The 11,649-nt window shown below is 41.9% G+C and overlaps 2 protein-coding genes across 2 annotated transcripts in view; one reads left to right on the top strand and one right to left on the bottom strand.

Moving 5' to 3' along the window:
- Nucleotides 1–596: 596 nt before the first annotated feature.
- chrm5b (cholinergic receptor, muscarinic 5b) overlaps nucleotides 597–11,649 on the bottom strand; it is a 34,115-nt gene continuing 23,062 nt past the window's right edge. The window contains exon 2 of the mRNA XM_088325659.1: nucleotides 597–2,625. Within this exon, the coding sequence (XP_088181785.1) occupies nucleotides 1,047–2,555 (1,509 nt within the window). The 5' untranslated portion in view covers nucleotides 2,556–2,625 and the 3' untranslated portion in view covers nucleotides 597–1,046. The remainder of the gene's footprint in view (nucleotides 2,626–11,649) is intronic.
- aven (apoptosis and caspase activation inhibitor) overlaps nucleotides 9,204–11,649 on the top strand; it is a 59,276-nt gene continuing 56,830 nt past the window's right edge. Inside the window, exon 1 of the mRNA XM_088325661.1 lies at nucleotides 9,204–9,459. Within this exon, the coding sequence (XP_088181787.1) occupies nucleotides 9,274–9,459 (186 nt within the window). The 5' untranslated portion in view covers nucleotides 9,204–9,273. The remainder of the gene's footprint in view (nucleotides 9,460–11,649) is intronic.

The raw sequence follows: 11,649 nt of genomic DNA, 5'->3' as shown, positions 1-11,649 counted from the left end.
CAGGGACAGACAACTCGCTCGCTCATTCATACCTAGGGACAATTTGGACCGGCCAATCCACCTGAAATGCATGTCTTTGGAACATGGGAGGAAACCGGAGTGCCCGGAGGAGACCCACGCAAGCACGGGGAGAACATACAAACTCCGCACAGTAAGGCCGGGAGCTGGATTTGAACCCACGCAGGAGGTTCCCACGACCTCAGAACTGTGTCGCACACGCGCTAACCACTGCGCCGCCGTGCTGCCCTCTTTTTCCCTGTTTTTTCTATTTTTTTTTAAATTCCTTTAAAAAATGTCATTGTGTTATTATATTTTTTTCCTAGCTGTTACTTTTTTCTTTTTGATCTCTATCTACCTTTTTCCTTTGTTTCTTTCTTTTTTTTTTTCTGTTTTTCTGAATTTTTACTTCTTTTTTCTCTTTTGTTTCTTTTTTTTCCTCAGCTTTTCACTACTTTTTCGTTTTGGTATTTTTTTCTTTTTCTGTTCTATATTCCCCCCTTCCTTTAAGTCATTTTGTGCACAATTTTACATTATATTTGGTCGTGTAGGGATTAAAGAAGCAAAAACAACCCGAAGCGCCGTATGGGACCCGAAAGAGCCGGTTCCTTTTAGTGAGCCGAGCCGAAGAAGCCGGTTCTCCAAAAACTCTACTGACTTTACTCAACTTCGTTCTACTTCGACTCGACTTCAAAATACCGCATTTAGGACACAACGTCACGGGAACCCGTGTATTTTTTTTTACCTCCATGCACTGTAACTTTGACTTAATTCGCTTCTTAATTAGCAATTTCGAGCCCTGATTTTTGTGAGCTGGCTAGATTTTCTTGTGCGCTGAGAATGTGCGGGAAGTGAGGGAACATTGGTTGGAGACCCCTGCAATAAACACTAAAGGTGCACTGGTGACCAGTTTTGACAGACTCATATCTGATGTGTGGTCATTTTCCAGTTAAGCTTCACTACATTTACAGACACCCTGAACTGGAACCTCACCGAGATGCAGTCAGCAGGTAAAATCTTCACAATCGATGTCACCCAATTGCGGTGAGTCATTTTGTTGCGTTCTGTCCACACCAATAAAGTTTGTCCTCGCCTCTCTTCCTCCTCCACTGGCATAGCAGAAGCATACGAAAGGTCTTCTGGAAGGTCTTGTTGCACAAGGCGTAGCACATAGGGTTGACGGTGCTGTTGACGTAGCACAGCCAGTAGCCCAGGTGCCAGAGGGACGTAGGGATACACGTGGCGCAGAATGTGGAGATCAGCACCATGATGTTGTACGGAGTCCAGGTCAGGATGAAGGCCAGGAGAATGGCGCTCAGGGTCTGAGCCGCCTTCTTCTCCTTTACCAGCACCATTCTTTTCCTCTTGGTTATCTGGTTCTTCATACCTGGATCCATGGGCTTGGAGTTTGTGGAAGAGGAAGGCGATGTGTTTTTCTGCTCGTTCTTGAGAGGTTGAGGAGATGCAGGTGCAGGGCTGCCTTTATCGCCCTTCGAGCCGGGTGTGAATTTGTACGAGATGCACTTCCTCCGTGCTTCCTTTGAAGGGTTTGAGGAATGAGAATCTTCGGCGTAATCAGTCACTTGGCCGTTTTTATCCTTTTGACCGGTATCTCGCAACGATCCTTTCGGGGTCTCGATGGAGACGTGATGTTCCTCTTCATCGGATGAGGAGTAACTATTAAAGGAGGAAATTTGGTCGGTTTTAACCCACATTTCGTCCGACCTGATGGTGGTTTTTGTCACGTTGCTTTGGTTGGAGGAGGACCAGGAGGCCTGGCTCCTTTCTTTCCTCTGTCTGGTAAAATTGAAGCAAGATGGAATAATGTTACTCTGCGGTTTACTTCCCTCTGAGACGCGATCCCTTGCCAGTCCTTGCAGTTCTGCTAGATCCTTTGTCCGTCTCTGTGTCTCCTTGTAGATCCTACAGTAGAGAATGGTAATGACCGAGACTGGGATGTAGAAAGCTGCTATGGCCGTCCCGAACGTGATCACCGGCTCCGTTAAAAACTGAATCTGGCATTGGTCCTCCGATTCGTTTTGTTTACCTGCGATGTACTTCCAGCACAGAATGGGTGGTGCCCATAGGACAAAGGAAACCAGCCATGCTAGGCCTATCATGAGGGCGGCCCGCCTTGGAGTCCGTTTAGCTCTATAAGTCAACGGCCTGGTGATGGAGAAATATCTGTCAAAACTGATGGCTAGTAAATTCATAACTGAAGCGTTGCTAGCTACGTAGTCCACGGCTAACCAAAGATCACACGCAAGACTCCCTAAGGACCAGTAACCCATTAGTATATAAGTCGTGTACAAGTTCATGGAGAGCACGCCAATGATGAGGTCTGCGAAAGCTAAGCTTAGTAGGTAGTAGTTGTTGACTGTTTTCAGCTGGCTGTTAACTTTGAAGGACACCAAGACCAAAACGTTACCGACTATGGTTATCAGGCTGACGATGGCGGAGACGCTTGCTATGGTGATCACTTCCCAAAGGCTATGCGGAGCGGACTGCACGTGGGTTTTGTTGTCAAAAGTTCTGTTTGCAGAATCCAAAATATCCATGATGCTGTGCTGTTTCAAGGGGCAGTGGTGGAAGGTCTTCTCTGTAGCTTCACGGGGACTAAATCAGGTCCTGTGACAGAAAGAAAGAAGGAGCAATGATCAAACAGATGTATTAGTAAAGTATTAAGCGTACAATAAAAACAATTGAAGGATTTTTCATTTTATTTATTTGACTATAAAGGATTTAATATAATACAAATTACATTTGTTGAATGCAGGGGGGATTTTTCACAGGGAAGGCTTGGGGTCAGTGTGGCCTAGACCAGAATGATGTTTACAGAAAAACAAGAACGGGGACAAGGAGACAAGTGTTCTGATAAGCTTTCTTGTGGTGAGTTTCTTAGACATGGCGGCGCCTTTCGGCGAGGAGGAGGTGAAGCTGGCACCTGACCCGCCCCAGGGGAGGAGTCAGCACGCCCATGGGGGTGGCCGACACCCCGACGTGTGAAAAAGACAGAAGAGAGACTGGAGCAGAGATGGGAGATCGGATCTGAGAATGAGAGGGAGGCTCGACTTAGACTAATTCGACAATAATTCGGCTAAATTCGATGGAATTCACTTAGTTAAATCATCTCATCTCATCTCATCTCATCAGCTACACCGCTTATCCTCAGTAGGGTCGCGGGGACTTAGTTAAATGCTTTAAGAAAATAAATCTGCCCCCGTTGAAAATGACGACTATCTTTGTTCATTTTCCCATTAAGAAACGAGCATGGATTGTTAGAAGAATAAAGTTTGTGTTTGGTTAATGGAGTCAGATAACTAATCCGAACAATTTGGTAAACGCTACATTTGTAATGTAGTTTTTTTTCCCTAACACAATAAAATCCTCTTTTTTATCCAACAAGCCGAAACACCTCATACACAGACACACAACGGTTAAAATACAATACAAACAAAATAAATAGTAATAGAAATAAAATGTGACTATGGCAAGGCACAGACTAACCATGTGAGGAAAGGGACATGAGGGAGGCTTATCCACACTGAGAAGGGATCACAGCCCGACGTGTCTCGGCCTTTAAATCACACCCTACCCGTTTGGTGCCCCCAAGTAAGGAAAGGCTGAAATATTTAAAGTAGAATCTGGAGTACAAAACGTAAAGTGTGTTACAATAAACGATTAGGAGTTGAACAGATCAAAAATAATAAAAATGATCAAAATGTGGAATAAGCCTCCTTAAAAATAACACTGGTCCCTGCAGATCTGATGTCCTCTGGCACACTGTTCCATAGGTGAGGACCAAAAGTGTCTGAATCAATGTTGCCTGTAATTTTCCCCGGGTCTGAGCGTTCACACAAAGTCGGTGAGCAACGCTTGAAACAACAGTGAGCAACAGCAATCCCAAGTATGGCAACTAAATCAATATCAAACATGTTCAAAACTTGACATCACGTTACATTTTACTGAGTTTCCGGCAATGCAAAATAATTTTTCTCTTTTGAATGAATTGACTCATGTACAATTCCAAAGGTTGCAGGGCCTACAAACATTGTTTGTTCTTACAATTTTTTCACAAGATATCCATTTCTTTTTTTTTCCTGATATATTTTGTCGCATAATATTAACATTTTGGGGGGCTTATTTAGTCGGTTGTAAGATACAGAACTGTACTCAGTCACATTTTTTAGTGAAAGTACAATGTTGGCAACAAGATTCACTTGATATAATTGGAAATGCAACAAAAACTTTTTTTCTTTTTTCCTGTTTTTTTCTACTTTTTTTTTAAATTCCTTTAAAAAAAATCTCATTGTGTTTATTTTTTCCCAGCTGTTACTTTTTTCTTTTTGTTCTCTATTTACCTTTTTCCTTTGTTTCTTTCTTTTCTTTTTTCTGAATTTTTCCTGCTCTTTTTTTCTCTTTTTCTCTCCTTTTGTTTCTTTTTTTCCCCAGCTTTTCACTACTTTTTCATTTTGGTATTTTTTTCTTTTTTGTTCTATTTCCCCCTTCCTTTAAGTCATTTTGTGCCTAATTTTACATAGTATTTGGTCATATAGGGATGAAGGAAGCAAAAACAACCTGAAGAGCCGTTTTTGGACCCGAAAGAGCCTGTTCCTGTTAGTTAGCCGAGTTGAAGAAGCCGGTTCTCGACAAACTCTACTGACTTTACTCAACTTTGTTCTACTTCGACATTGACTTCCAAATACCGCATTTAGAACACAGCGTCAGGGAAACCCTTGAACTTTTACCTTCATGCACTGTAACTTTGACTTAATTCGCTTCTTAATTAGCAATTCCGAGCCCTGATTTTTGTGAGCTGGCTAGATTTTCTTGCGCGGAAAAGCTCTGGATAGTGTGCAATTGCGCACACACACAGCTTAGAGGGAACCTTGGCCTGAATGCTGCTACACCATAGGGTTTGGTCCTCACCCTAGGAACAGAGGATGCTATGATGATTGATCTAGGACAGGAAGATCAAACATACACTCCGTAGGCGGGATTTGACCCGTTAGATAATTTAATCAAGGTTTGCCATAAAATTCCAAACATGTGCTAGTTAAAATGGTAAGACAGTATCGATCCAAGGACAATAGAATCTATCCAATCCAAGTGCTCTCTCAGTATTGATAATAACGATATTTGGATCGTTTCAACCACCCCTACTGTCAGCAGGGAGAAGTGTTAATGAAAAGATTCAAGTCAAGTCATTTTTATTTGTATGGCCCTTAATCACAAAGAGTCTCAAAGGGCTTCACAGGTTATTGCAGACTATTTTTCAGACTATTATTACATCATCCCCTGATCTGGAACCAACATGAGGGCAAGGAAAAACTCAAAAACCTCAACATGAGGAAAATGAAGAAACCTTGAGAAGGGACCGCACATGTGGTAATCCTCCTTTCAGGATGACCAGGCTGCAATGGATATTGCAATAACAAATAATACAGAAATATTGTCAACATAAAATATAGGTTATTTATATGCTATAGAGTAGAAGTGTGATTTAAGCTTAGATTTAAACATTTCCACTGAGGTTGCAGATCGGATCTCAGGGTGAAGAGCATTCCACAGCACAGGTGCCCGGATGGAGAACGCTTTTGAACCTGTGGAACTCTTCTTGGCTCTTGGAATCACTAGTAGACCAGTGTTTTCAGAACGAAGGCTCCGGATCAGAACAATGGGTAAAATTAAATCTGAAAGATATAAGGGAGCAAGTCCATGCATGATTTTGTATACGACCAACAGAACCTTAAAATCGCATTTTAAGCTAACAGGGAGCTAATGCAGGTTAGCTAAAATCAGGGTCATGTGATCAAACTTTCTTGTCTTAGTTAAAAGCCCCGCTGCAGCATTTTGTACCAGCTGAAGACTCTTGATTTTTGACTTCGGGGGACCGGAGAGTAGTGCATTACAGTAATCGAGACGGGAAGTAACAAACACGTGAATTATAATTTTCGCATCCGACTGAGACAGTATTGAACGGATTTTAGCAATGTTACGGAGATGGAAGAAAGCGGTTCTAGTAATTTTCTTTACATGCATTTCAAAGGATAGATCAGGGTCAAATATGACACCTAAATTTTTAACTGAGTCACTCTGAGTTATCTTACATTTGTCAATGTTCAGAGCAGATTTTGAGAACAAGTCACGGCATTTAGATGGACCAATATCATTTAAAATTACCCACAACATATTTCCTTATTCTGATTCTAATAGTCGCAGAATCAGTAATACAGTCGTTCGTCTTGTAGAGCATTCAACGTTGAGTCGGGATTTGGTTTTGCAAAATGAACAAACAATGTCAAAACATGTGAATTGAATAAGGTGTTTTAATCCAACTACATGAATTTAATTATCGGGCAGATAAATGAAATGAAATGATCTGCATTTATATAGCGCTTTTCAAGTCAATGATTTCCCAAAGTGCTTCACAATGTGCTTCACACTTCCCAATAGCGGCCGTGCAGCCATGTAAGGCGCAAGCCTGCTTATTGGGAGTTCAGTGTCTTATCCAAGGACACTTCGACATGTAACACAGAGGAGCCGGGATTCGAACAGGGATCTCTTGATCCCAAAACGAGTGCTCTACCTTCTGAGCTACTGCCGCCCATTTACTGGTTTAATGTGGGTTGGTGGGGCGTTGTCTCGCACGCAGGGTTGGGTAGGGTTACTTTAACTTCATCTCATCTCATCTCATTAGCCGTACCGCTTATCCTCATTAGGGTCGCGGGGGGGGGGGGGGGCTGGAGCCCATCCCAGCCATCTCCGGGCAGTGGGCAGGGGACACCCTGAACCGGTTGCCAGCCAGTTGCAGGGCACACGGGGACAGACAACTCACTCGCTCATTCACACCTAGGGACAATTTACTTTAACTTGATTACCTTTAATTACTTTTGGATTACTCCAATACCAAACATGCTAATAAAAGACAAAATAAACTAAATATGAATCAAATGATGACTCACAACACGTGGTAAGCTTTCTCTCCTGGCTTTGATCTCTTTGATCTCTGGCAAAACTAACATCAAATTGAGACAGAAACAAAATGAAAATAAATCCAACATCATTTTTGCCGTTCCATGTATTCGGTTACTCCCCAAGCCTGCACAAAATTTAGTCATTTTATTTATATTTAGTTTCCTTTGTCTTTTATTAGCATATTTGGTATTGGAGTAATTGAAAGTAATCAAGTTAAAGTAACCCTACCCAACCCTGCTCGCACGTGCACATTAAAAGTCAGCCGGACCAGAGCTGGAAGCCAGGATGCCTGCCTCTTTGCAATTCAGTTTGAAAGAAGCTAGCGAGCTGACCAGAGGTCTAGTCAAACATATATACATACATATATGCATAGGCAAGTCTGAAGAGGTCTAGTCAAACAAGCAGAACAGGCCCAAATCCTGGTGGCCTGCAACCAAAAGCGTTCTGACCCAGTTCCAGCTTAACAAGCAACCAGAAAACCTCGCTGAGTCAGGCGTCCAAGCCTGATCGAGACAGGGGCCAACCTGGTGACCAGGCCACAGCCAGAGACCTCAAAAGAGCCTCCAGCCACCCACAGCCAACTACGTCTTCAACACACTACACTCTGTGGTCCTCTTTAGGACCGGGTCTTCAGCCTTCAGGATTCCTCATCTCTCTACCGCTGAGGACATCAAGACTGGGCCGTCACCTTCATTGGATCAAGACCAAACTCCATCTCATGATGCTAGGTATTGAGTGGTGTGACGTTAAGGGGGGAATCTATTGAATTACAATAACATAGTAATTATTTCAACGTTATGTAGAACAAATCAGTCTAGCACAAAAATGACAACCACATTCCTATTTTCCCCAAGTTATTTTTCTTCTTTATTTTCCACAAACAAAAACTGAACAGTTACAGTTGCCCAGTTGAAATAACTCAAAACTTTGGAATGGATGGAACGACTGCGCCCCCTTTTGGACAGTTCCTGGACGTACCAATTCACCATGTACCATAATGAAATCTGATAACATGCAGTTGTGATAGACACAAATTTCTCACTTCTTTGGCTTTCTAACAAGTTTGGATCGTACAAACACCGTCATCCGATACTGGTGGTATCAGGTATCTGAGACCACGCCCGTAGGGGCATGTTCTGGTCGAGCGTCACTGGTCCTTATAAAAAGGATTGGCCAAGCCATAGCCACTCTCTCTTTTTTTTCTGCGGATTGATCGCACACCACGACCTGCACTGCGGCCTTGAGATCAGTACGTGGACCATGCGTTGCGACCCTCCAGACCATGAGACCGAATCTCTCCACGATGACAAATAAGATGACGGTTTTCAATTTAACTCCATGTTTGCTGGTTCCCATAATCCCTCCTCCCCCCTTTTCCCCCTATCAATAATTTTCTGTGCTAATAAATTGTGTGTGTTCTATTTCAATTGGTCTGGTTCATTGATTCCATTTTGGTGGGGATTAGTCATTCATATCAGAACTCCAAGAACTCAAACTAATAGTAAATGGTCTGCATTTATGTAGCACTGTTCAAGTCAATGAAGACTTCCCAAAGCGCTTTACAATGTGCTTCACACTTACCCATTCACACACACACTCACACGCCAATGGCGGCCATGCAGCCATGCGAGGCGCCAACCTGCTCATTGGGGGAATTAGGGATTTAGTGTCTTGCCCAAGGACACTTTGACATTATCATTGTAGGAATTTCTAGCATCCCAAGCGACACCTAGGGGCAAATGTGTTAACTGATTGCAGTAAAGAATAATTTATTCGGATCCTAAAGTTTTTTAAAGCTAGAAAAATCCCTAGAGTTACTTTTCTGTCTAAATCAGAGGTGTCACACCTTTGGTCGCAGGCTGAACAGGATAGATATTTATTGAATACACGAAAAATTTACATTTTTTAACATAAATTTGAATTTTAAAAAGATATAATTCCAGAATAAACAAACTTAACATTAAATAACTTGAAAACGTTGCTGTCCATAAAAATATCCTATGGACAGGGTTCAGTTTCAAATGGACACAAAGACTGAATATCTAAAGTCGAACGTCAAAAAAAACGTTTTCTCGCTATATTGCCTTTAGCATTATTTGATATATTGCTTTAAAAAAAATCAAATTATGTTTAGCTGAATTGTTATTTCTAAATCGAAAGCAAAACAACGTTGAAGCCCGGAAACATTTCGAATTGACTTTCGTTCTTAGGGGGAAACTAATCGATGGAACACCAAAACTTAACTTTATGCGCGCTACCAAAACCTTCCGTTCTGCGAAAACATTAAACTAAACTGTCATGGACGGAAGACGAAACCGAGGCAGAGGAGGAGGTTGGAAAAAAGCTGGACATGGCGGAAAGGAAAACGAGACTTTCGACGGCGAACACAGAGGCAGGGTCCGAGGAAGTCATATCCGAGGCCGGGGGAGAAAAGAACACAATTACCGCGGACGCGGTGCGGATGTACCGGCTACAAAACAGTCGGTGAGTGACAATAAGTTCATTTTCATAATGTTTCTTATTAAATTTACAATAAAATGAGGTGTCATTGTTACGTATTCAATTGTAAAGTACTTTTCTGCTAATGAATTGCCACTTTAGTGCAGTATACAATCATTCATCCATCCATTATCTGCACTGCTTATCCTCAGTAGGGTCGCGAGGGTGCTGGAGCCCATCCCAGCTATCCTCCGGCAGTGGGCAGGGGACACCCTGAAATGGTTGCCAGTCAGTCGCAAGGCACACTCGCTTAGTCACTCTTAAGGATAATTTGAACCGGCCAATTATCCTAACGTGCATGTTTTTGGAATGTGGGAGGAAACCGGAGTGCCCAGAGGAACCCCACACAGGCACGGGGAGAACATGCAAACTCCACACAGGAAGGTTCAATCTCATGACCTCAGAACTGTGCTGCCTATACAAACATTCAGTGTACAAAATATATATGGTAAATAGTCTGCGTTTATATAGCACTTATCAGGTCACTGAAGACCCCCCAAAGCTCTCTACAATGTGCTTCACACTTACCCATTCACACACACACTCACATACCAATAGCTGTGACAGCAGTGCATGTGTATCCATATATACACATATATATATATATATATGTATGTATATATATATATATATATATATATATATATATACCGTATTTTCCACACTATAAGGCGCACCTTCAATGAATGATATATTTTTAAACTTTTTTCATACATAAGGCGCACCCCATTATAAGGCGCTATAAGTGCATGCTGGTTTAAGATCAGGTAATTGTGCAATTTTGTAATTGTAATCCTGTGCAGTCCTTCAAGACATTTTTATGATTAAGGGCTATATAAATAAATGTGACTTAACTTGACTTGGCTACAGTAGAGGATGTAGTTACGTTATGCAACCGTTAGATGGTGCCGCGCTAAAGGGAATGTCAACAAAACAGTCAGATAGGTCAGTCAAACTTTATTAATAGATAACAAACACGCTTTCCACAACTCCATTCACTCCCAAAATGAATTTTAGTGTTTCCGTAACTGAAATGAAACGGATCTTGCGATTGGTTGAAGTCTCCGTGTTGACCAATAAACGCGCTTGTTATATAGGCATAGGAGTATGCCATTGTTCATTTCTCACACGTTTTTGCCGGGTGTTTAAAGAAAGATGTCCGTGATCGAACGCAAAGATGCTCCGCGAGTTAAAGAAATTGATAAGATCGTAAAAAACAAGTGTCGATGGGACTGGTTAGAGAAGGAATTATCTACAAATGTTGGAAAGAAGACTGTGACGAATTTGTTCAGTGACTTTATTCGGAAGATCGATCGTGCCGGGAAAGCGCTTTGCATTTGATGCCATGATACCATTGTCTATGGTGGGAGAGGTTTCAAAGCTCTTGAAAGTCACGCAAAGAGCAAAAAACACGTGAAAGAACTCCAGTCAAGAACAACAAATTATTCCATCGCTGGAAGTTTCGGTGCCCAAACGAAAACTCCAAAACTTTACGGCCTCCATCCTTTATTGACATCACAATCGGAAGCGGTAATAGAGAGACGTGATCCACCCCAACAACCTGTACCAGTTGCCGATAGAGTCGTGAATTTTGAGGTAGGTGGTAAACTTTATTTGGCAGTTTTCCCCTTTTTTTTCGAAAATATTATAACGTAATAAAAATGGCCATAAATATTTAACAATTACAATAATAGATTTTCATGTGTACATTACACCAACACTTTACTGTAGGGCCTAGAGTTACTTTTCATTTGGTCATGATACAATTATTTGTTCATGAAATTTGAACTCTTTATGTGTTAACTTAGTAATCACATGAGTTAGATATGATGATATTCTCAGTGATAGTTTTTAAAAGCAAAGGCAGTCCAATGTTTTTTAATGTGACTGATTTTGAGTTGACTTAAACTGGAATTTTATATGGGATAGTTCACTATACATTGAAAATTTATGCTGTTGTTTTGTCTATTTCTTTGTCATCTGAGTGCATTGAAAGTACTTAAAACACAGAAAACCCATGAGCTCTGGGGGGCTTCGCCCCACTTGTCCCCCCACCAGGGCACTGCCCTGGACCTAGCTGGGTGCCCGCGGCCCCCAGACCCCCGGCTACTTTTCAGATAATTTCACTTGGGTCAAATCACATCCCTGTTACTATTTCCCAGTATGCACAGCGCA

Source organism: Urocampus carinirostris, chromosome 20 (genome assembly GCF_059441175.1).
Source record: "Urocampus carinirostris isolate Australia breed hairy pipefish chromosome 20, RoL_Ucar_1.0, whole genome shotgun sequence".
NCBI lineage: Eukaryota > Metazoa > Chordata > Actinopteri > Syngnathiformes > Syngnathidae > Urocampus > Urocampus carinirostris.
This window is presented reverse-complemented; position numbering and strand designations above follow the sequence as displayed.